General features: G+C 40.3%; 2 protein-coding genes across 3 annotated transcripts in view; both read left to right on the top strand.

Annotated features, from left to right (window-relative positions):
* Positions 1-16149, top strand: part of mboat2a (membrane bound O-acyltransferase domain containing 2a) — a 40874-nt gene extending 24725 nt beyond the window's left edge. Inside the window, exons 3-13 of the mRNA XM_034563579.1 lie at positions 1570-1647; positions 6441-6536; positions 7387-7442; positions 8756-8810; positions 9789-9975; positions 10583-10775; positions 11305-11408; positions 11498-11562; positions 11898-12030; positions 12864-13015; positions 13791-16149. Of these exons, the coding sequence (XP_034419470.1) occupies positions 1570-1647; positions 6441-6536; positions 7387-7442; positions 8756-8810; positions 9789-9975; positions 10583-10775; positions 11305-11408; positions 11498-11562; positions 11898-12030; positions 12864-13015; positions 13791-13956 (1285 nt within the window). The 3' untranslated portion in view covers positions 13957-16149. The remainder of the gene's footprint in view (positions 1-1569; positions 1648-6440; positions 6537-7386; positions 7443-8755; positions 8811-9788; positions 9976-10582; positions 10776-11304; positions 11409-11497; positions 11563-11897; positions 12031-12863; positions 13016-13790) is intronic.
* Positions 16150-17381: 1232 nt separating this feature from the next.
* The window catches only part of kidins220a (kinase D-interacting substrate 220a), a 44754-nt gene continuing 35648 nt past the window's right edge, over positions 17382-26487 (top strand). For both annotated transcript variants that reach the window (XM_034525407.1, XM_034525408.1), the window contains exons 1-7: positions 17382-17507; positions 21100-21258; positions 22333-22431; positions 23173-23271; positions 24921-25019; positions 25424-25522; positions 25728-25826. In XM_034525407.1, coding sequence (XP_034381298.1) covers positions 21127-21258; positions 22333-22431; positions 23173-23271; positions 24921-25019; positions 25424-25522; positions 25728-25826 — 627 coding nt within the window. In that variant the 5' untranslated portion in view covers positions 17382-17507; positions 21100-21126. The remainder of the gene's footprint in view (positions 17508-21099; positions 21259-22332; positions 22432-23172; positions 23272-24920; positions 25020-25423; positions 25523-25727; positions 25827-26487) is intronic.

Here is a 26487-nt window from a genome sequence, read left to right on the forward strand (position 1 = left end):
AAACCCATTGCAACAAATTCCAGGAAAATGAAATCATTTTTTCCACACGTCTGGACTCTTGTGATGTACCTCCTAACTTTGTTTCAGATCAATCTTCAATTTTAAAAAATAGATCCATCTTGACCTCCTTTTTGTTCAAATGGGCCAAACAATCAATAAATATGTGTCTGTGAAAGCCTGCCAAAGCGTTTCATATGCTGAAGCAATTAAAATGTAGCTCCTTTAAATATCTATAAGCGGATACATTTAACAGTTAGTATATGGCCATTATTGTGTTTGGCGCCCTGCTCCAATCTAAGTATCTCAAGTTAGACACTAATTACAGGAATAAAAGTGTCCTTATCACTTAAATGTCTGATTTTACAATACTAAACTATATAATTGGTATTAAACCAGAGATTGGTTCAAGAAGACAGATGCAATTATATGATAAACTTCTTATTAGGAAGGTCACAGTAACTACTTGTTTAGAAGATCACAAATAGCTTTTGCCAGTGCAGCTTGCGCTTGGGAAATGCATGACTGCATATTTGCACACACTTGTATTTGAACCCTTTCATACACACACACACACACACACATAATATTTTAAGCCTTCGTTGCACACGCACTGTTGTTTCTTCGAGGGCACCTGGCTGCAGCCCCAGAGGATCTGCCTCGCAGATGCTGCAGCATGTTGGTTTATTTTAGGATGTATTCCCTCTCTGTCAGACGCACACGCTTGTTTCTGAATGTCACTGGAGAAAACAATTGAACTATTGAAACATTTCCTCTGTCAATGGGGACTGAGCTCATTTGAGCTTTTGTGGACATGCTTACAGATCATGTCTGTTTGATACATAACCGTCAGAAGTTTACAATGTCTCGAGATATATTTTCCTCCCCCTTCATCAGATATCACTGTATGCTGAACCATTTTATTTGCTGAGCAGCTCATTTATTTCACCCAGCTCGTGCTCCCCTGTTCCCTGCCAACCTGTGATGCCCTTGCTCTCTTTGTTGACTCACTACTAACACAGTGTGGCATCTCTCCCCTCCTGGAGGACCCGAAATCGGTAGCACTACACACTGTGCCCTCCAAAGACCCATCTGGTAGCTGCTACCGCTGTTGAGTTAGTGCGTGTGTGTACTTCACGGGACGGAAGAGAGGTGGACAAGAGTTAGACCAACACGCACACGTTCATGCACAAGTCACTGTAATGGTGCCGTGTGAGGAAGCTTGCAGCTCGAAGGCATGGGAATCAATTAGGACCATAATGCGATGGTGATTGTCACTGTCCTGTCTTGTGACTGCAGATTACACATTACTGGTTACAAAGGTCTAGCGTCACATGGCCGATAGTGTGACTGGTTTTATAATGCTGCTGTTTCCTCTTTCTAATGACCGTATGGGATGACAAAGCATGGTCTGGATGGTAATCAAATAAAGTGTACGGTAGTCTGTTATAAGGAAGGTGCGTGTGTTTGAAGGAATTTTTTATTTTTTTCCCAGTAAATGACAAACCATGAAAATGTTAAAAGTATAATATGAGATCAATAAAGTAATTTATAATGTCTGTCTCTTCACAGGTATTCCCTCCACTTTCTGGTGCAGAGCGGTCTGTCCTACAGTGTGATGGTGTTCGCTGGCCTGGAGCACATGCACAAGTAAGTGCTCAAATGAAATGCAAAATTTGATTAAAAACGTCCGGTTCTTTGGCCTCATGGTTCCTGGAAGTGTCAGCATCATACACAATTGTAGAAAAGCCTCAAAAGGGCAAGTGGAAGCATGACAAAGACATTTGTCAAAGCCAGTAAACCAACGTTTTGTCAGATTTAGCTGTTAAATCGCGTACGCCTCATACCAGTTGACTATGGACCAATCTTGTATTTGCATCATCATCTATTGTCTTGTAGCTTTTAAGGCACACAAGGCTGGCTCACGATGATGATAATGACGATGACGACGATTCTGCTCCAAGGCTTCCATCTGTGACCCTTGCTCATGAACACGCACACACACACACACACACGCACACGCACACGCACACGCACACACACACACACACACACACACACACAAACTGTCTTTGATGTTATATTTTCCCAAAATTCAAGGATGTTCCCCCTGGGGAGAGCGCTTTAAATAGATTGTAACAAAGCATTAATCACTACAGTGACTGCCCTCAGAAAGAATGGACTCAAAACCCAATGACGGCGACCTACGGTAACACACAGGACTTGTTTATCCAGACTATAATATGGCTTTAAACATATAGCAGTGTTTCACACCAAAAGTCACCTTGCATTATTCCTGGAAGTTTAACCCCTCTGCACACAACATTAAGGTGCTGTTCTGTCCTTTGTGTGTGTAGATAAGCTGCTCCCTCGTATTGTAGCTCTCATGAAACAAAAAGTAAACTGTGGCTTCGCATTCCCCGGATGAAGCAGCTTGGGGGCAAAGAGGAGGAGAGGCAGGGCGCAATGACATATTCATGTTTGCAGAGAGCGTTGAGCCTTGGGTTTTGTATAACAAATGAATTATTATTCCGGCAGACGGTTGTGATTTAATTGGGGCCGTGTGCTTTTGGTGACTCACTTTCACCCATGTTTGCTCTTTGAACTACACATGAGCTGGTTGCATAGATAGTCATGGCTTTCAAATATGTCCAATACATTGTATGCAATATGTACATTCATATACACCGGATTGTGACTAACTGTGGTTTATTTTCCACACACATTGTTTTCACTTTTTTATTATTATTATTCTTTTGCCTATGTATGTTCACTGTAAAAACAAAAACAAGAAACTGCCAATGTAAGCCCGAGATGTCTATTGTTTACATGCTGGTCCACTTTAGTATTCACATACACACTGTAAGCCTTGCTATTGATACTCCTGCTGAGTAGAGAATGATTCACTACGATGCCGACTATACACACGTTTACCTCCAGTAACACTTTAGGAACATGCCCTGAACACTCCCAGGACCGTGCACTGGGGCAGGACTTGTGTTCTCTATTTGCTCTCTCGCTCAGATACCCGACCCTCGTAAGTGAGTGAGTGAGTGCAGTGTGACAGCTTTATGGAGTTGCTAAAAGCTCTTTTTTTGGACTATGCCAATGGCTGAAGTGAATATGGCTTGGTGTGACTCAGCCTGACCACATTGTTCAGCAGTGGGTTATCATATTTCATGCTATTCTCCTGTTGTGCGGCTCTAGATCTCTGACTCGTCCCCGCTTACCGCTCCCTCACTCTCTTTGACAGTTTGTGTGAAAAATCGTCAGATATGGTGAAACCAAAAAAGAAGGCAGTCATGCAAGTGCCCTCCTCAATTGGTACTAAAGAAGAACCGTAATAACATTATAATTAATCAGACTGCTGAAGCAATAAGTTGAGATGTGCTATCAAGCTTGATGTAAAAAGTATTTTCTAATGATTATTGTATGAGGTTTTCTTAAAGGATACTCCCTGTTGAATTCAGCAGATTTGTAGCATGGCAAGTTGTTATCTTTCTAGTGTTTGGGTTGTTGATTTGTCTACTGTTTGTAACCAGTTTAATAAAAGCGTGTAAATCTGTTAATCTGATGCTGTTTTCCAAGCAACACCAAAAACAATCTAGCCCTTGAGGCTGACGTTGGCAAACATACTACTGTTGACAGATATTAAAACCGACTGAATACTGTTAAAAACTCACCTCCAGTTCATGATGAGCATGTTTCCCCGACCATTTTCTCATCCAGTCATGAGCTTTCTGCTTAGTTTTTTTCCTTCGCCATGCAAAGTACTACAACAACAAGTTGTTTCATCAAGTCAGCCTCTTTATTTTTTTTTATTTTTTTTTTTTTTACATCTGCTTCCCCATAAGATCATGTGAACGAGATCACTTTAGGTGTTGCGTTGCGCCTGCCGGCACGCTAATCTTAATAAGTGTGTGTGTGTGTGTGGTACTGTTATTTCTCATATCTTGTAGTGTGTGCATGTTTGAGATTAGAGAGATGAACATCTGTGAAGTTTTTCCTAGAGTGTGTGTGTGTGTGTGTGAGATGCAACCCAATTTCGAAATTGGTTAGTACTATTTTCGGACTCCTGTGGTCTTAGCCGGGCTTTAAGCAGAGCACACCCTCTCAAGAACAGGAGCTCTATCAGGTTCTAGACATTGCCAGCTAAACCTCTGGAAGAAATGGAGAGGACGCTTTCTATCTGTTAACATAAGCATGCAATTAATTAGAATGCGTATTAGTTTTGGTGTGAAAGCCTGGCTGTGAACCTGGCGGTGATAAGTGTGCAAACGACTGACTCAGTCGCATGCTGAACAGATGGAAATTTCCTCTGGATCTGCATATGCATTTTAGTAAACGTGAAGTGTGCCTCGAGGCATTTATTATGTGTACACAGCCTTAGAGAGAGGTCATGGGGTGTTCAGACATGTATTAATAGACAGTTTTGTTAATGTTTCATTGCCCCATGTGCAGGATGTATCCATACCTGCGGCTGTGTGGCTCCTTGTATCCGTGTTGACCTGTCTACTGTTGGCCCACAGTGTGGAGGGGGGGGGGGGGCGATACTTTGAGTGGAAATGAAACACCCCCCTCTGAGCTGTGAATTACACAAACACAAATCAGAGGAGGATAAAGACCGAATCCCTGGCGGGCCCGCTGCAATAGCTGCGGCAGCACATATAGCTCACATCCTCACGTAGAACTGCAGCTGTGTACTGCAGGCGGAGAAAGCTGATCTTGGTGAAATAGGGTTGCTGCTATGGATTGAAAATGTTAGTCGAGCCAACAGAAAAATATAAAGCTTTCTTGCACTACTGAAACTTCTACATGACGTCATATAATCTGGTGTTGGTCTTTGTGTGAAAGCTAGTAAAATATCTGTCGGTGGTATTATTTCAGTTTTTTACCTTATCTTGACAGTGCTGGACTGATCTGAAGCAGGATAATGTAGGATAATGTCACCTGCTTCAACATATTAACTTAAGTAAAACCCAATTGTAAGCAAGTGTAACAAGACACCTGCGTCCATAGGCAGGATTTTAGTTCAGGTGTTTCTTTCCCAAGTGTATTACACACCAGTGAACGGGGGAAAGAACTTCCTATGTATGCACTTGTATTTTTGCCTCAGAGGTTTTGGACATTTGAGACAGTTATGCAAACCATGTTAAAAACATTTTGTGAAGTAGTCAAAGTAAGGTCTGGATCCTTCTTTAGTTTTTAAGTTGAACCTGAGAGGATACTGATGAAATGAGCTTTTGGCTTTGACTCCCACTCAAATCATTGTGCAGTTATGTTACTGTATTATAGCTTGATTCTCATATTTTCTTGTAAACTGTCTTCTGTTGTTTCTGGACACTGTTATTAAACATCTCTAGAAAGGTAAAAGGCAATATAAATACCACTATGGTTGTCCTATACATAAAGCCCTCTGAAGGTGTGCCCTATCATGATGCATAACCTCAATGTCTGTGGATCGTTGTTCCAAGTCTCCTGTCTTTGATTGTCAAATAAAGTCAAAATGCCAACAAGAATGATCAATAAAAACAGTGAATTAGTGTTGCTTGTTGGATCAATGGAGTACATTTAGGCCTTTGTAAATGGCTATGTAGTCTCCCATTGAAGCAAGATTCAGAAAAATAATGCGTACACTGAAAGCATGCCAAGTGTGGGTTGGATACAAACGCAGGACTCTCGGAGCACATAGCAGAATTGTATTCTAATTATCTCCTCTTCACAGTTCCTCCTCTGCCTTCTCTGGGGCTTCTGTGATTGATAGTAGTGTGTCGTCGTTTGAGTTTTTAGAGACTGAGAAAGATCTTGAAAGGTTTGAAAATAATTCATCGAGCAGACGTGTGAGAGGTTAATTTTATTCTGTGTAATAAATGCTTGGCAGGAGAGATCACATGATGTGTTGGCCGAGTCTTTGACGGCAGACACTGTAGGCTCTCAGAATCAAGAGATCCCGTTGTCTCTTATCGGCAACGCAGCCTCGCTCTAGCTGGTGTGTTGTATTCCTACACAGGGCGGCACAATCCTCTTATTGTTGGCAGCAGAGGAGGGCTAGCTGGCTAGTTTTGACTTGGGCTGACTGCAACAGCTTTGTACAACAGGCTTCAGTGTTGCTCTGTCTTTGGATTTCTGTTGAAAGGTTTAGTTGTCTTCAACCACTGACCCTGACACATTATTGGAGCCTCCTCTGCTCTTTTGTCCAATGTTTTGTCTCCGTCTCCCTTCCCTTTCTGCCATGGTGCCCAGGTCTTTTTTTACTGTACCGTAAAATAAACTGTATTAAAAGATATATGCATTAAAATGCCCTCACTGAAAAGCTCCATGTCACTGTGTAGAGTCAATTGTTGAGAATGGCAATTCATGTTTGAAGATATGCACCACGACTGTCATTTATTCATTTGTGATTTATCTCTCCTATTTCTGTTTTTCTTCCTTTTTCTGCCCAGGTATTGCTTTATCGTGACGCTTGGCTACCTGATATCATGTCAGATCACGCGAGTCTATGTGTTTGACTACGGCATGTACTCTGCAGATTTCACAGGGTAAGCCACATTAAGACCAGAGCTCGTTGTAATCTGTAATCTGTTAATTAAAAACCAAAAGACCTCCATTGGTCTTAATTTGAATAAGAATGCAATGTGGAGTACAAAGCTTAAAACCAGAAAACCAAAGTTACCAGAAGGAGTCAGGGGAACATTGGATATGACTCAACTAGACTGTCTGACATTCCCAGCACGGTGGGGGTGGCTAGCTGCTAGGCAACCCAATGCAGTCCCATACTGCCACTGCAAGGCCAGAGATTTATTTCCCTCTCTCAACTACTGTATCTGCATTTCCTCTGAAAATTGCTGCTTTGCTGAACATCAGTGTGACCCTTATAGTGAAATGTGCTTCTTACGGATGGTCCAAAATGTCACTCTTATTTCATTAAGAGACCAGAAAATCTCTGGCGTGTTGCTTGTTTGGACCCTGTTGCTTATCTTGATGCTGCCACCAGCAGTTTTCAATATGTGCTAGTTAGTCCCTTACCGATAGCACTTTGTTGTTTAGCACTTTAGTAGCACTTAAATGGCACTTACGGATAGTACTCTGTAGTTTAACGTTATTGAAGAAATTGTACTTGCTTGATTCTTGTTGTTCTGAGTTTGGACTCATGGTTTAATGCACTTATTGTAAGTCGCTTTGGATAAAAGCATCAGCTAAATGTAATGTAATGTAATGTAGTTTAACACAACTTCATCTGAACTAAGCAAGCATTAAAACTAAAGGTTAGGCATGTCAACATATATTTTTCAGACAAAACCCTGCGATGAGCTGCTTGTATGTTAACATGAGTGGAGTGGTTTTCAATATTAACATGACTTTTTTTTTTCATTTGATGCGCTTTATCAGGCCCATGATGGTTATAACACAGAAGATTACCAGCTTGGCGTTTGAAATACATGATGGTAAGACAAGCCTCAAAGGTGTGTGTGTGTGTGCGTGCGCGTGTGCATGCATTCTCCCCTCTCTCTTTCTTTATCTATATGGAACAATGTCATTTAAAACATAAGCTGATTTGAACTGGTTGATGCTAGAACGGCTGGCCCGGAGGAACGCTTGTCTGATTCTGCACATGCACTTCCTCTGTGCTTATCTGCCCTTTGTCCCCTGACCAAAAGGCTGTCCTAACCCTGACCTTGCATCCCTTCTGGATCATCCATTTTAACATCAACCATTAGAACTACTAGGCTGCATACAGTTTAACATTGGAGAGCAATGCTTTAACCATTTAATAGCTAAATATAAACCAAAGTACTGTGTCTAGTTGACTGCTCATGTGTCGTGCTAATGCTGAAGTTGTTTGTAGCCACAACTGAAAATGAGCTAATGAGCAATAAATAAATAGAGATTGACATAGAGGTTAAAATAAACAAGTGTGATTAGGTACTGTAACACGAGAGGCTTAAATAATGAGAGGATGAAGAGTGTCACTCTTAGCTTTTTAGTTTGCACTTGGAGAATTAAGTCCCCTCAGGATACTCTCGACTTAACCCAATCAGCATTCTGATAGTAGTTTGTGTATGGATGTGTGTGTGTGTTGGTGGGTGTATGCATGTGTAGGCAGTGTAGCTTTTTCAAGGTTTTTCTTCAGGTCACTGATTCTTCTTCTTCTTCTACAACTGTAAGTCTTATGAGAAACTAAGGCTGTAATCCCCATACTTAGAACTGTCCCACCCTGATACCTGCCTGCTGTTGACGCACACACACTGCACAGTATTTTGACATCTTTTTTTTTGCCGTACAGTAAATGACTTATAAGAGACGGCTCATAGTCCAGCTCTCAAGGCTACAGAGTTATTGAAGGCTCAGTGAAGCTGCTTCACGAATCGTCTTTTCGTTCATTTAATTGGGATCAGAGGTTAATTGTGGCCTTGCACCATGAGCTGTACACTCAACCTAACATGTACCATATGATGCCAAAGAAGGGCCACGAGTGTGCAGTTTAATGAGTTGCAAAGACGCAGGTCTTCATATAGAGCAGACTGATTAAAGCAAATTTACCCAGGCACCCCGGCACTGGGAAGCTTTGGTTGGTATACCTGCAGACCTTGAGAGACGGCACGTGTCATTACTATGAACTTCAGAGTTTTATCAGAATCCATGTAGTGCACTACTGTGTATTCTATATTATTATCCTCCCTTTTGATTTTTGGAGCATGATTTGCAGGTCTGCATTTACATCATAGATAATGTGACATGTATATATTTGTGTCTGTAGGTTTGACCAAGCAAGAGGGGCAACTGACTCCCAGTCAGAAATACCTAGCTATCAGGTATGTGACTCAGGTATGTTTTTAATGCTTCAGATGATGGGTTCATTTAATGAAGCGCAATTTAAAAAGTCACATGATCTTAAATCAAAAGTGATGAACTCACATCATGAATAGGAATAGGAAATCTGCAGGCTCGCTCTGTTGTTGTCAAGCAGTTGTTAGGCACGTGGTATCTAGGAAACCACACATTCTCTACTCTGATGTGAATTGTATGGTAGGAATGTCCTGCCGTTCATCTGTCCTGCATAACAACTGCAGATTCCTTTCCCTGACAGTTATTATCGCAGGTGGTGTGCATAAATGTGTAAAAAAGCAGAATTTGAGTGGGTAGATGAGTTGCTACTGTAAACAAACAGGGAGTTAATGTGTGATTACATAGCCCAAAATAACAGTTAAGAGACAGAGCAGAGAGCAGGACTTGCATTTTGAGACGATCTTTGCATAATTTTCTGGGAACAGCTTGGAAATACACTGACCATCTGTACAACACACCAAATGCATGAAATGCTAAGCTAGCCAGTCTACCTGTAAGGTCCCAGATTTGCATCAAAGCTGCATTTCATTAACATAAATATACTCTAAATCATCAGTCTTCTGGGTCTAAATCTCAGATGGCTACTGGGAAGGTGAGGAATTAGCAGTAGAAACAGCAGCTCCCCTTTCAGACAGTTAGACTGCTGCTTCACCCGGCAGATTAAATTCAGCAAGGAAGGGTAAGAGACCACAGAGGCTTCAGAGTCTGAAAGCACTCAGGCCCTCCCTCTTGTCGTGAATAGTTCAATGGAATAGAGCATTGTGGTTTCTCAGTGGACAGGAAGCTGTCTCAACATATGGATCTGTGATCTATATTGGTCTGTTGTCCTATTATACTGTATTTTACATTGAAGGGTTGGGCACTATGGCACAACATGAAAACAACTTCTTATTTCCGCTCTCCCCCGAAGCCAATGCTCTTGTCTCTTCCCTGTGACCACGAAGGCGTATGCCCACCCTGCTGGAGTACTTGAGCTACAACTGTAACTTCATGGGCATCCTGGCAGGGCCCACCTGCTCATACAACGACTACATGGCCTTCATCGAAGGCACGTGCTACCAGCCGCACCACCAGGAGAACGCCAACGGCAAGGAGAACGGGAAGTACAAGCAGAGCGAACCCTCGTCCAAGGTACAAGTCTTGAATAGAAGTGCATCCATTGTGTGTAGTCTGCAAAACACTGTGGGTAAAATATACCTACATGTTGTGCTGTGGTGGGTGAAAAGATTCTGAAAGGCTTTAAATCCTCAAAGAAAGTACTTGAATGAGGGGTTAGGATATTACAAAATAGGATGTTAAACTATGCAGTTCTCTTTTAAACACTTTTGGGGTAATGTTTGAAAAAGGCCCATGCAGCAGTGGAGCCGTTTGAAGGGGTGCAGGGTAATTACTATGCGTTTGGTTCCCCTCAGAGAAACAGAAACCGAGACATTGTTAAGAATTTAATGATGCAAATGTCTAAACCTCAAGGTTAATTCTGTTTCCTTACTGCATAATGCATTCATAATTTAATTACACGCCAAGAGTGTGTATTCATCTCAGAAGATAAAGGAACAGAGTGGAGAACAGACATGGCTGGATATAAAATGCTCAAGGACTTGAGTTAACCTTGAATCAACCTACGTTGTCTTTTTGAAGTCCAAGCATCATGTCTCCTAATGTGGTTATTGTTTCTGAAAATGACGTATTGGGTTTTAACGAGGCTGCTTCCTTGTATCCCACTCTCACCTCTGCCCAGAATGACGTCATCTCCAAGCTGTGTACATGTGCCATCTCACTGGGCATCTATCTGTCGCTGTGCACGCTGCTCCCGGTGGAGCACTCGATAAACGACGGCTTTGTCAGCTCCACACCATTCCATCTGCAGGTCATCTACCTTTACTTGGCCATGCTGGCTCTGAGGCCAAAGTATTACTTTGTCTGGACCCTTGGTGAGTTTGATGTGACGTGAGCACACATTTCTTCTCACCTACCCATTCTTTTTTAACATTTACATACTTTTTTCTCTTTATTTGACTGCTGGTGAATCAGACTGGCCTCTTTTTCTGTCAATAATGAACTTGCTCCATCTCCTCTAATTGCTTGACTCTCAATACAGGACTAAAACGGGTCCAAATGTAATACAGAGGTGGTACTGCTTTGGTTTTTTTTCCAATAATACTGCTGATTTATGTAGTTTGAACTCACTGAGCTGTCCTTGGTTCAGGTAATTTTGTTGTTTTCAAAGCAGTCTATTGAGCTGCAGCCTAACCCCCCCCAACTCCTTATTTAACAGTAGTTCTTCACGCAACAGTGCCATCTAGTGCGACATTTAAAACTGCAGCAATACATGTGATGCCAGAGCTCCATCTGTTTCTGTCATTGCTTCACAAACTAATGTATTTAAAGGAGATGGAGCGGTTCTCATCCTTCACTATTGCTGTTGTACAAATGTTTCTGAGCACTGCCGTTCTCCTGCAGCTGATGCTATCAACAACGCTGCTGGATTTGGCTTCAATGGATACAACAAAGATGGCTCCCCACGATGGGACCTGATATCAAATCTCAGAATTCTGGACATTGAGGTTAGCCTCTTTTTACGAGACCTATTATATGCACACAAAGTCCTTTTTCAACTAAAGCCTAAAGTGTATTCTTTTGGGTCCAATTTCAGTTTGCCACCAGTTTCAAGATGTTCCTAGACAACTGGAATATTCAGACAGCTCTTTGGCTCAAAAGGTAAAAGTCATCATGTTGTAATAATGTACCTCGATCCGTTTGTGTGAGAGCAAGTCCTGGCTGTAGAGGGTTACTGAAATGTCTGCTGCATATCTCAAGTGTTGCAAAATGCCATGTAATAATTGTATAAACTTCAGCATAAAGTACAGACAAATCACAGAGTATTTTATTTTAAATACAAAAACAAACATTGATTGCTTATATTGCAGTTCATAATGTGATCAAGTTTGATGTCAACAATCCATGTGTGTATTTTTCCCAAATGGTGGCCAGTGGCCTTCATTATTTTCTACTTTTAATTATTTTTACCCAAACACGGGATGTGTGTTCCCCAGGGTGTGCTATGAGCGCTGTCGCATCAACCCCATGGCTGCCACCTTCTTGCTGTCGGCCATGTGGCACGGGGTGTACCCTGGCTACTACTTGACCTTCCTCACTGGCATTGCCATGACGATGGCTGCACGTGCCGTGAGTACACACATTGATTTTGTCTATACAGTACCCATTGTTGGAGATGTTCCTCGCCATATTAAGCCGAATGGATAAAACCCATAATTCTGGAGTGGTAGATTACCGGCAGCTCTTGCAGCTCATGAATCCCGATATTGAGGGTGAATCCAACAGTCGTTGTTGACATTTTGTCAAAGAGCTCTTTAGATTTACCACTGTTACTTAGCAGAACCACAAACGCACAGTTCATTGATGGAGAGTAAGGGGATAATGATAAAGTATTATGCCTCATGTTGAAGTGCGAGGCCATTACCACTAATCTGTGCTAAACCAAACCTCTTCACTCTAATCTTGTAAAAGTAGGAGGATATATATGTGGAGACAGTGGAGTGGTGCTACATGAGGGAAACTCACACTTTAATTCTAGATAATCTACTCGCAAAGGGTTGATTAACTGAAATGACCGTACAGTAAACTTGTCGTGCAGGTGAGTCCCTGCAGGCACTTTCTTCCTCTTTATCTGAAGGAGGACAAGGAGACAATTGACCCAGTTAAACTACAAAACTACTGGCCACTGCCCACACAGACATGTTGAAGAGTTATGAGAAGGAAAACAGACATGGAGAGAGACAGAGGGAGGGGAAAAGAGAACCTTGAGCAGATTATAAGCAGAAGTAGGCAGTAATGCCTGCTGCCATGAACGATTTCAGGAAAGTAGGTTAATTGGTTCAATTCACGTCTTGTCTGTTGTTCAGCAAAATGAGTGGGATGCAATTTAAAGTTTTCGTGCCATTCATTTGAAAATGATGTTGGGAAGTTCAACTCACAGGGATGTTTTTCTTCTCTTCCAGGTGAGACATAACATCAGGCCGTACTTCCAGGGCTCTGACTCGCACAAGCGCATCTACGACGTCATGACGTGGGCAGGGACTCAAGTTGCCATTAGCTACACGGTGGCGCCATTTGTCCTACTTGCTGTGGGACCCTCACTCAAATTCTACAGGTTTGTGTGTTTGATTGAATACTGTGTTGATATTGATGAAATATTGCTCTGAGCTGTGTCGTTGACAACCTGGAGTTAAACACAATATCTGAGTTCAATACAGAAAATATAGACAGTTAAATCAGCATGTTGTCTTGTTTCATGTGTTTGCAAAACTTTGCTGTTTAAGCAAAAACAAACGTCATTACAAAACCAATTATTTTTCTTTTCTCCTCATATATGAAACCTAACTAACCACTCATCCCTAAATATGACTTATTGTGATTCATGATACAGCGTTGTCAATCGCACAACTTCCTCAAAGCTATTCTGCACAACAGAATAACACAACTAAGAGTCTCGAGCCCCTCCAGTGTCGCTGTGAGGCTGTATTTTAAGCCCCGTGCTAACAATGACAAAGCTCACATGCTGATGCTTACTGAGTATAACGTCTAATATGATCACCACAGTAGTATGCTAACACAAATGTTGGCCTTAAGGTGGCACCAGAGGAAACAGCTGGGGATCACCAAAGCCATTAGGATCCATCCTCTAGGGAGCATGAATGACTGCATAAAATTAAAGGGCAATTCATCATTTAGTTGTTCAGATATTTTGGTCTGGACCAAAGCAACTGACTACCATTGCCATCCCTAGTTTTTTAGCCACACTATGGGTAAAAAAAAAAGCGACGTATAGTTTTTATGGCCTGCACATATTATCTGTTGTTGTGCTCCAACTATTCCTTCTAATAAACAGTGTTGTGCTAATTCTAATTTTTGGGATGCCGCCGCAGGTCCTGGTACTACTGCTTACATCTCCTCTGCCTGCTGGTGGTATTGGCCCTCCCTGTCAAATCGAGACGTCTGCAGGCCAAAGAGCAGCAGGACGGCCTAAAGGACAACCAGGCGGACCACAACAGCACTGACAACAACTGCAACCAAAAAGAAAAGGCCACATGAGGCTCTGGACAGCGACACGCAGTCCCTCCAGCAGCAGGAACACTGAGACAAACTAAAACCACTGAGAGCTGGACTGTGGCGAGTCTATTTACCTGACAAAGAACCAAATATCGGATGCTCTGAGAATCCTAACCGACAGGAAACGCAAGTCAATGTTCTGTCAAAACTTCCAGTAGCAAGGATGACAGCAATCACAGTTTCTGACATGGATAAGAGACCAGGATGTAACAATGGCCATAGTGTAAACTAATGTGTGATGGTGGTTACTTTACATTACATTAGTGGAAATGAAGACTTCCAAGCTGCCTTAAACCCTCTATGTACTCGGCTGGTGAAATAACAGTTGGACGGCACGTTGCAGGAACCAATTTGCAGTTTCACCGTTGTGGTGTCAGTTTATATAAACAGATGAGACGTGTGCAGTATGTGGAGGGTTTTTGTCATTGTCTGGATACAAACCTCTGTTAGGTGGAAATGGAAAACGGTTTTAATGTAAAAGAAACATTACTTTATCATCAGCTGCCAATTTCAAACAGGCCTTAGGATCCTCAAAACATTGTTTGATTTCTATGTCTTTTTAAAAATCTTTATTGGAGAAGACGTCACATTGTTCGTGTTTTGTATTTAGATGTTCGTGACAACAATATTTCAGATCCATTGTCAATGCTTTTTTTTTTCTGTGATTTAATTTAATTCAGATCTCATCCATCTCCACCTGTGGGAAGTCTAAAAGAGGCACTCAAGAGTTACTGAATGGATGTATGTTTCTTTTTTCATATCTGCTGCATTTGTGACAGACAACTGTGTGTTTTTCAAAGGGAGTTCATTTACACTGTTGTGATTTCCATTTTTTTTTTTTTTCTTTAATGATTTCTGACCTGGTTTCAAAGGTGTGTTTTTTTTTTTTTTTTTTTTTTTTGACCTGTGTTCAAATGTCGTGCCTCTGTATTACAAGTATCCAAAACTATTTAATGCAAGTCCAAATTAATAAAATTGTACAAATGGGGACACAGTGGATTGTTAACATCACGGTTGAACACACTGTTGCAGTGTTATTCATTGTCTTAAAATCCTACAAATATAACAAATCTATTCAAATTACCACATTCACTGAAGATGTATTTAATTGTCAAAAGGTTTTGTAGCCATAATTATTATTATTATTATTATTAAGTCAATGGAATGTAAAAGAAAAGTTTCCAAATTGATGCACAGTGCATAGCTGTTGTGGTAAATGGTCTTATTTCATATTGTGTGCACTTATGTTAGAATAGGTGATATTTCAGGTTGCATTTACTGTAGGGTTTCGGTTCATGGCCTTTCAAATCATCCAGTTTACTCTTTATGACATGCAGCAGTTCAAACTGATTTCTGTATCATTAAAAATTTTTTATTTTAGTGAAGGAAATGTGATGCAGAGGAGACGACCTGAAAAGCACCTCTCAGTTGTCGGTTGTTTGGGAAAGTCACGCCCACAATATCATAAACACTTTGTCGTACATTTTGTTTTCTTCCAATTGTCAGTAATTTGAGTTGGTTTGGTGCATTGGTGTTATGTAAAATAATAACAAAGCAGCAGAAAGAGAGCTTTTTCCATTTCTTTTTAAGATGTTCTAACGTTTGCATATTCCTGCCATAACTCAGTGTATACCAGTATTCATGTGATCCGTACATGTCGATGTGGTCTCATGTAAACTATATTTGTAGCCTGGGCCTTGTGTAGGCGACCGTGGCCCACTTAAGGGAAAGGGATGTCATTCTACAAACAAAGCGATTATTGCACTGCATGGCCAACCAAACCAGCAGATCAATGCAAATGGCTCCATATGTCCAAAGTGCCAAATCATGAATGGCGCATTTTGTTTTGTATGTATGTGAGCATGCGTGCCTGCGTGTGTGTTTGTGTGTGCAAATGTGTCCATGTAGTATATGTGCGCGCCTGTGTAACATAACGGTTATTTTTGTGTCAGAAGGAAATTTATTGAAAGATTTGTATAACAGTCCATTAAAATTCTGATTTATGTGGCAAAATAAAGAGAAATTATTTTTAAACACTAAAATGTATGTTTTCAAAAATATATATTTTTTTTATGTCCTTTTTTTTTTTTGGTGCAATAACTGAAATTAATATTAGCAGAAAAACTGATGTAATGTTAGCATTTGATCCAGGTCATGCTCATGCAACCAAGTGAAGATCCCAACAACACACTGTGTACTTGCAACTTTCTTATGGCAGGAACATTGAAATATTTTAGGAGATAAAGTGCAGGAAAAAACTAATGTCATTCTTTCCCAGCAAAAAATACCAAATATGGACACATCCAAAGCCCTGGAACTAGCTTGCATAAATGTGCATACATGTCATGCCGACATTATTCATTTGTTAATCACACCTTTGCTTTTTCTCAAATAACCACATTGCTGCAGATGTGTTACAATATAATATATGATTTTACAAAGTCCCTGCAAGGCTCACTACATATGATGCTTAAAAGTGCAATGGATATTTAGGGGCTCACCTAACCACTGGAAATTTGGCAAAAATTAAATAAAATTATCAAGTTAATAATACCATTAGCCAATTCAGCTTTAGAGTGGACACAATGATGGAACTATAGTTGATGTTATCAGTAACACTTATACATTACTTTAGTGTCAAACCTTTTTAAAACCACCAAGATGTTGGTGGTTTTACACCCAGAGTGTGCAGTTGTCTGGCTCACCCAAAGAATGGGCACACAATAGAAACCTTTTTTTTTATATGCTCTCCCTTGGTTCCCACCTTATATTCTAATGACTTGATTATCATTGTTTGGTCCCTTATTTATTGTTTAATACATGCATACACATATTAAGAAATAGAATATAGGCTGTGTGTGAGAATTAGTGGTGGAGGAAGTATTCAGATATCTTACTCAAGCACTTCATCACAAGTAAAAGTTCTGATTTAAAGTTTTACTAACAGAAGTATTATAAGAAATATTTACTTATATTTACTTACTCACATGACCCCATGTGAGTGTTTATGATTGATATTATATTATTCGATTATTTTCACTGATGCATTCACATGCAGAATTTAGTGTTGTGGCTGGTTGAGCTGCAGCACATTTGAACGCTCTTGTATTGGTAGTTTGATGTACTAGAAAACAGTTCATGGCATTGTATATACTCATTATGGGGTTTTCAAATGTGAATCTGCAAACATGATGAAAATAACAATATGTTCTACTCCAATTGGTCCTGACAGTTAAAACATTTTTAAAGTGTTGGTAGGAAATCCCACCTGCCAACAGCAATGCAGCCAGATTGGGTCCTTGTTCTAATCGAGGCAATTTGGTTGAAGTGCGCGCGGAGGTCCCTGACCCCTTCTGCTCCGCCACATGTGACGCCACTGTAACCAGGGGTAGTAGGGGGCGGAGCTACGGACTTTCCTGTATGTAGCAGGTTGAACACAGCAGCCTCAGTGTGACATGTTGAAAACGGTGCTTCTGACTACATTCTCCGTGCGAGAATCACAGCACAGACCCGTAGAGAGCGGCCCAGCCTGGGTAAGAGCACGTCATGTTGTGCACTCTACTTTTTGTTCTTATTTTTAGAGGTGATACAAGTGTGAGGACCTGTTGGAGAACTAGCCACTCTGAGCTAACGTTAGCCTGTTACGTTAGCCGTTAGGAGTTTGGCTCGCGAGTGTTTTTGCCGTTGCCTTGCAGTGACGTAGTCAACACGGGAAGTCAATTGTTGTGAAAACTCGCCCAATACAGACCAGGTGAACTAAAGTAGATCAATACTCTCTCTCTCTCTCTCTCTCTCTCTCTCTCTCTCTCTCTCTCTCTCTCTCTCTCTCTCTCTCTCTCTCTCTCTCTTTGTGTGTGTGTGGTATCCAGATGTTTACTTGTTTTTTGACAAGCCAAAGACAGGCAGTGAGAGGGCCTGGTGCTCCATGCCTGCTCTTGTTAGAGTTGTTACTTTTAAGTTGCTGCATAGTAATGTCACACCACTATGTTGAAACTAGAAACCAGGGGTTGGCTCATGGGCTGATGTAAAAAGCAGACCCTGGTATGTGACATGGAACTGAATCCTCAGCATTTTCATACCCACATGACGAGCCACGAAGAGCTGACTGGTTACATTTAGAGATCATATCCAGTGTTGCCTCCCAGGTTCCTGTTCATGTGTGTTCACAGCTGACAAGGAGTTGTATGAGTTTTGATGACCACGTCAAGTGGTCTGTGTTTTTACATAAATACTGAACTATACGTGACCTGAAAGTAGATCTGGGTGTTTTTATACAGTGTTTTCCCACTGATGTGTAGTAAAATTATAGCTATCAATACCAAGAAATCACCCTAAACTTGTTTTTCCTGCTTTATGGTTATATGATGAATATTTCAATGTTTTTTGTGGGAATGCTTGAAAAAGGCCTTTGCATGTTTGGTCATCGTATCTGCTTTACAACAAATTTCCTTATTCAAAATACTTTCTGTGTGGCTTCTTCTTATTCTTTGCAAATGTACGCGAGGAATCAAGTAATTTAGAAATCGTAACCTTAGTTTGTGATCATAGGAGTTTGAACCCTACTTTAAAATATATACCATACATTAATACATCAATATTTAGACTTTTGATTTAAAATGTTGTAATATTTATTTAGATTTTGTCAAAATTTCCCATCCCAACCTGATTTTAGTAGCTAATTGAATACAGTGTTTAAAAATTAGTTTCACATTTTGACTTCAATTGATTAGCAATCAAACACACTCAAGTGACATTTTACTTTAATGCTTTCCACAATTTAAGCCAACATCCTATTGTCTCCCCACATTTATCTGTATAATTTGGTGCTGAGCCAGTGCATGTAATGAATGGAAATCTGGTCGTGTGCCTATTGTGCTGGAACGAGATGGGCGTCGGCCTGCCCCCTCATCTAATATTCAGCCTTGAGTGAAGGGGGATGCTGAAGCACAGCCTGGCAGTGCTTGTTGATTCTGTTTGCGAGTGAACAAGGGATAAATATTGGTGTTGTTGAATAGCCAAATAAATATAAGCTTCACCCTACACTAAGGTAAGGGGTTTGTTCACATTTTGTAGTGTTTTCTGGAGATTGTGTCTCTTAAAGCAGCTTTAATCATTTGTTTTAAAAGCTTTTACTGTTTTTATTGGTATTTTGTCTCTACTGTTTTTCTGTGTGTGTGTTAAGTTAAATGCATGTGTGTTGGCTCCCATCTGATCATTGCCCAACAAAGAGCAAGCTAAATGTTTACTGATTGGTTCTTGGGCTGTTATCGTCCACCCATTGTGCTGAGAGACCAGGCACTGAGGAGGGTGTGTCAACAATCTTTCAACGTAAACAAAGGATTTTTTTCTCATTTCAGTGTGACACTGTCAGACATGGCAGAACGGTTGGCTGGTGAACCCTGACTGAAGAAACACTGCCGGAATTTAGAATAAAGAAAGAATTTGCTGATATTTATGGACTTACTGCTCTGAATTTGAGTTAATTGGCTGTTATGGGCCTTTGTACTGGCAGCCCAACAGGCATGTGACATTTAAGCGTTTATTGACCTGAGCCTGAGCTCCTTGTTTCACAGATTATGTTTATATATTGAGCAGCATGTTTGCTGGTCTTAATTTGAAACCCTTTGCCAAGGCAATTTGCAAGCAATGAGTGAATGCAGCTGATTAATTCTGTGTTACTGCAGCAGGAAGTGAGTCTGACCATGATTGAGGAGCCCCACTTTATGAATCATTGATGAGTATTTCATCGATTGGCTAAACCCCTACTACAGCTAAAAGCTATGTTTGAGGGAGTTTCTTTTGTCAGGTGAAATGCTACATATAATGTCTGGGAAGCTTCGATATTTTACAGAATGTTATTATTTTCTTGTCTGTTCCCAATGGTTACATACATGTCCTGTGTGAGGACTCCAGGGTAAACATGGGTATGATGACACTCGTGACAAATATTTTTTGTTTTAATAAATAGAGGAACATGCTAGTTTATTTCACAGGTTTCTAATAGGCCTTTAGAATGGGGGAGCCTAATTATAGATAATCTCTGCAAACTGGGTCGTTTGCATTAATTTTTGTCAGATGCATATATTTACCGTACAACGTTTTACTCCTTTTTTTCCTTCAGTGCAAAGCAGTTTCAGTGAAATAGTGTGCACATATTCTAGCTTCAGGGACTTAAAACAAATAAAAAACATGTTTAGTTTAGTGTTCGCAAGTTCCCCAACGTCCTATTCAAGGCAGTGGAGGAGGGTAGAACTGAGGTTGGTCTTGAAATAATTGGAGCACACAGTCGAGTGCACCAATTGTCCAGATGATCATTACAATCAAAGGATCAACGTTCAGAGACTATTCTTTGTCTTCAGTGGTATTTGATGACTTAGTGGACTTCCTGGATTGGAGCATTGTTATTGCCCTGCCTTCATTATACGAAGAAGACGGTTCATGTTTTCAGCATGAGCCGGCAGACTGAACTCAAACTGAACTGAACCAAGTGCCCCTGTTAGCTTTTGTGTATTAAGCATGTTCAGTGCATTATCCTGTTGTAACCACACTTTTACGTTATGGTTTAAACAGACACATATCAGTGTCCAAAAGGTTAACATGTACATTTTTTTCGTGCTACAAATAATGTATCTGTGTATGGCAGTAAAGGCAGATACAAATGCTTGTGCAGCAAAAATATATACACTTTCTCACAATCTGCTTTTACTATAAATATAAATACAAAATTGCATGTAAACAATGCAAAGTGAGAATGCGTACACATTGAAACCACACTGGTTATAATAAATGTCCGTTTATGCAGCAGAATTAAAATTTAAATTAAAAAAAAAAAAAAACAGTCAAATGTGATCCTCTTTTCTGATTGTATGTTGTGATGTTTATAAGAAAAAAATACATCCTCTGGGTTTTTTTATTTGCATGGGTGAGTGTGTGCGTGTGTGCTGGGTTTGGACTGAATTTGTTTACTGCCTAGCATCACTTCAAAGATACACCACACCCTCTTCCTAGCTTTAACATCCCTGCTTCTCATAGTAGTGCTGTACATTTAACTGTGCTGGCCCGATAGATACCATTCGTATCTTAAGCCTTCTGTGAATACTAATCTGTTGTCCTCTCGCTCTGCAGTGGTGTCCAGGTGGTTAGCAGTCAACCATGGATACCACCACCTCCTTGAAGATGACCTCTCTGGCCATCCAGAGCCTGTTCAGCTACGTGGAGGAGGAGAACCTGGCTGCCATCAAAGCACATTTGGACAAGTTCAAAGATGTGGATAGCAGGAGTGATGTAAGTCAGCCATATCACATTTTGTATCACAGCAACCCTCTGATTGGCTCAACTTGTTTATTTTGGGGCGCAGTATGAAGTAGTCAGAGGCTCTTTGAGATCATGTAACAAGTGTTGTGTGGGAAAAAAGAAACTACAATCTGTTTGAAGCTTGAATGAAACCATCCTAAGAAGAGAAGACACAGTAGTTTATAGTGTTTTTGGTTTATTAAGGGTTAATATTCAAAATGCTAATGTATGACATTATAGTGCCTATAAAAAGCATTCGCCCTCCCTGGAAGTTTTTTCATATATTATTGTCATTTTTTGGAGAGCTGAGTGATTTCACTTTGTGTTATAAGGCTTGTTTTTCTGTTGATCATTAAAAAAACATCTAACATTAAACCCTGTTTGAGTTAATACCTTTTGTGGGAACTAAGTACTCATAGAATAACTTAATATGTATTTAATGTAGAGAGTCTAGAAGGGTATGTGGAAAGCCAGATTCTGATGTAGGTAATTATTCAGTGCCATCGACCCCTGTTGTTGTTGTCCAAAAACTATTAATAAACATCAATGCACCACGCTGTTGCACTGTGTGATCCGGTCCTTCATTTCCCCAACCACGAACACACTCAGGTTATTTTCATGTAAATCTCACATTCCAAACCATCCTGCTGCTACAAATACTCACGAGTGAATCAAATCCATGTTAAACGTGTTTTGGGTGTTTCAGTGAAGTATTTACCCATTAAGTATATTCACAATGTCAAATTTCACATATGTAAATGACGATTCTCATAAAGTTTAAGCCTTTTCATGAGATTTGTTGACAGGAAGAAAAAAAGTAGAATAAGACCATCTTTAACCTTAAAACTGTAACTTGACTATTATAAAAGCTTTTCAGTCCATATTGCATTAAGGGTTACATTTGTTTTTTCTCAGTATAGGTTTAAAATTAAATCATCAAATACTATCACTGCCTGCCATTTCTTTTCCCAGGGAGTTCTCAGAGGGTAACAGGGAAAATTGTTGGCTTGTTGTTGACATGTTAAAATCTTTATCACAGTTTAAGTTCCTTCCCTCTTTTTTCAGAATGGACAGACTCCCCTGATGGTGGCAGCAGAGCAGGGACATCTGGAGATAGTGCAAGAACTCATTAGGAGAGGAAGCAACGTTAACTTGGATGATGTTGTAAGCACGCACGAACGCACATAACATCCCAAACTGCCGAATATGCACACACCTTCACAAACACGCACACGTGGAGTTTGATTAAATATTGAGAATCCAGGCACAGGTGAAAAACAATGCGGTCATTTTAACCACAATATCCACTTGACAAAGAAAACGTAGCTGAACTAGTGGCCTTGATGTCCTATATTGCTGAACTCGCCACACTCGGGCTTAGTCCACAGCTATTATGAGCCGTGATGGGCCATAATGACAAGTTATTACACATTTTTACCTTCGCTCTTTTGACTAAATGACAGGATCCACTTGCTGGCCAACACCCTGTTCTTTCAGAATCCAGCCCCCCCACACACGCACACACTTAAGCATTCATATACCCTCCCACTTAGGCACACGCATGCATGCTCACACAGAACACCTTTCATTAACATCTCACGTACATGTAACCTGCTATTACACACGCCTCACTGAAACCTGTGCTCACTCTCGCACCAACGCAGAAGAAGAAAGGGGAACCATTACATACAATAGTTGGTCGTAGTTGTATTTCTTACTTAACTCTGACACTCCTGTTTGTCCATGCGACACTCCGTTGCCATGAGCACCTGGTATGACCAGCTGGTGGGTAAAGGGCTTTGACCATTCCCGGGCCGTCCCACATAGCACTTGAACAGACGTTTGTCCAACTGGATTTGGAGTATGATGCGAGTTCCCACGGTAACAGGTTGTCTGTGTGTGCAGGACTGCTGGACAGCGTTGATCTCGGCAGCTAAGGAGGGCCAAATCGAGGTGGTGAGGGAGCTGCTGGAGAACAATGCTAACCTGGAACATCGAGACATGGTGAGGACTTGGAAAGTTACCGCAACCTCTTTCTTAATAAAATTCAGTTTTGAACAAAACAATGTTGTTTTATATATGAAAAACTTCATTCTAAGATGCCATTATCCAGACCTATGTCCTGTATGATAAACATGCTCTCTGGTAAAAAAATAAAATCGGTAGGAAAGTTGTGTGGTCAATCCCAGTGGATGCAATTCACAATATTATATCAGTAATCATCTACATATATACTTTAAACTCCTAAAATGGCAATAACACACTGGAATCACTTCACCTTATTTTTAGTAAATAAACAAATATTATTGCATCACAGATAGGATACATGTTTTTTTAGCAATCATCATGATTAGTAAAAAACAAATAATCAACAATGTTAAAAAAACAATAGTAAATCACAAGGCCCTCCCTGAATACATTATAGGACAATGCTTGAGTCTGTTCTTTCTTATGATAATTCCTGTATATTTATTTTTTACTTTACATATTTTTCAAGCCACTCATGACATTATTAACACTTATGCTAATAATGGATTCACCAAAATCAACTTCTTGTGAGTGCATCCCTCCTGGTGTGTAGGGTGAAGCAAGACTACAGATAGTGTCCAAAATAATTATTGTGTTTTTTCAATTTGTTTGTGAAAAAGATGTGATCGCTAAACAACATAGAACAATAATACAATTGTGTCAAACATTAAACTAAAACTACTGAGGTTGATTAACAAGCTGCTCAAACTTGTATTGTAAGTTGACCCTTATGTAGCCTTTATAAGATCAAACTATAATAAAGTCTTGATTATATGTGCATTAGTGTTTTCTGTCAACTCTAATGGCCCCAGTGCTGGTTGAACAGGATGATCTTTCGCTTTGAAATGGACATACAATTAAATTATTTCATGTTTCATAAATGTAATACCATTTACTGATCTCTGGTTGTCTCTGTATGGGGCAGTGATGTGATTTAGTCTTGGGATCTAGACCTTTCAAAGGCAGACTGTCTGCAGGCTTGCTGTATTAGCTATTTTCTATATTCATGAGCAGACTATTTGGCAGCATGCAGATGATATACACATACAGTATTTTTCACCCGGGGCTGAAGACTTTGTTAGTTGTGATGTCGATGTACCAGCTCAAAAGGCAACGAGCATTTCCAACAGCAAGAAAGCAAAAATGTAATCCTAATGAGAAATAACCCTCAATAGTTAGTGTAAATTATCAATGGTTTGCATACAGTAAATACATTTCTTTATTGGCACTCAAAGATTACACTTTTTGATTTCCCAACATTATTCTTTCATGTATGATGTGACATTTAGAGTTTTTTTTAACTTTATGTGACTCAGGACATGTCTAAGCTGCACAGGACAGATCATCACGGTGGGATTATTTTAAACCACACAGTGTGATACTGTGGAAAGTGTGTCACACCAGCACATTTTCCTTCCACAAACTGCTTAGATTTAACCTATACTGCTTGAATTGAATATTGCTGTTGCCCTTACACCATGTAATGATAAGACAAGACCTAGAATTATGTCCAGAATGTAACATGATCAGTATATATTATATGTGTAGGGGGTGTTTTGCGCATTCTCTCCTCTCCATTCTCTCCTCTCCAACTCAACTGTATTCTGTGTATGTGCCCTACTCAGGGAGGTTGGACTGCTCTCATGTGGGGAGCCTATAAAGGTCGTACAGAAGTGGTCCAGCTGCTCTTGGAAAAAGGAGCTAACCCCAACATCACTGGTCAGGTATCAAGACTGGACACCTTTTTTTTTTTTTGTTCCCCAATAAAAACAACATTATTGGTGTCTGTTGTTCCTTTTATATCGGGGTTGAAAATGACAAAGACAATAGGTATGTTTGATGTTAAAAAAACTGTCTCTGGATGGAGCAGTTTACTTTAAAGAAAATCTTTATATGATGTGTTTTACTCTGCTCCATGTAAATGTAATGATAAACCCTACACATAACTTTACAGTTACAAAAATGTAAACGCAACCACAACTTTGCTCTTCACCTGCACCGTGCGATGCCTTCCCCATCTGCTGTTTCAGTCATGTCGGGTGGCTTAAAGTGTTAGTACGACCACAGTCCCGACACTGACCATTAGTTACTGTCAGCATGACTTCACTCTTCTCCTCTGGCCCAACAGTACAGCGTCTACCCCATTATCTGGGCGTCAGGTCGAGGACACGCAGAGATTGTCCATCTCTTGCTGCAGCACGGAGCCAAGGTCAACTGCTCCGACAAGGTAACTACATACTCACAGATGTTCATTTACTTGTTTTTAATCACACAGAAGATGTAGTTAGTGGGATGAACTTAAAAGATACAATTGTTTTGGTCCAAAATTGGAGTCTGTCTTCTCTTCATTTATTAAACTTCCTGCTCAGTTAATCACACGTCCCTGGGTTTTTGACTATATGGTAGGTTACATATTTTCTTGTTCTTTGCAGTATGGTACCACTCCTTTGATCTGGGCAGCCAGGAAGGGCCACTTTGACAGTGTAATGCACCTTCTGGCCAACGGGGCGGATGTGGACCAAGAGGGAGCGGTGAGTTGATTGTCTGTGACTGGTTACTATTCGTCAGTAGCATTCAGTAGAACATCCAACACTAGTAGAATAGGTTGAATTGCAGTTAACAATTTTATTTTTTCATAATCATATATATATATATATATATATATATATATATATATATATAGGATTATAAATTAATCAAATAATACAATGATTTTGATTTGAAGGGTAAACTATGGTATTTTTCATTCATTCAGTTCCCACTTTTTTCTTATGTTTTGGTGTCTAATTGATATTGAAATTGGTATTAGGGTTGTATAACCCTGTAACTGGCAGCCACGAAACGAGCTGCGAGGGCAATTGTGCAGCATTAATATTGCGTTACATTCCATAAAAGTGCTTGTTTTTGCCACTAACTGGTTCAGTTGTGTCAGATAACATTATAGAAAGGGCCCTACAGAGAAATAAAATGTTTCTCTGTAGTTTCTCTCCCCCTCCTCGTCTGCTCCTCAATGTGTCAGAGCTCTTTATCCATATTTCTTTACTCCAACACAACAACCTGACAAAACCGGGACTTGCATCTCCAGTGTTGTCTTCCAGCAGCACGTTACCTCGGGATATTTGAGAACAAGGCTTCTCTTTACACAAGCATGACTTTGTACCGACACCTATTTTAAATAGCATGTTTATTTTG

This window comes from Cyclopterus lumpus, chromosome 22 (assembly GCF_009769545.1).
Source record: "Cyclopterus lumpus isolate fCycLum1 chromosome 22, fCycLum1.pri, whole genome shotgun sequence".
Classification (NCBI taxonomy): Eukaryota; Metazoa; Chordata; class Actinopteri; order Perciformes; family Cyclopteridae; genus Cyclopterus; species Cyclopterus lumpus.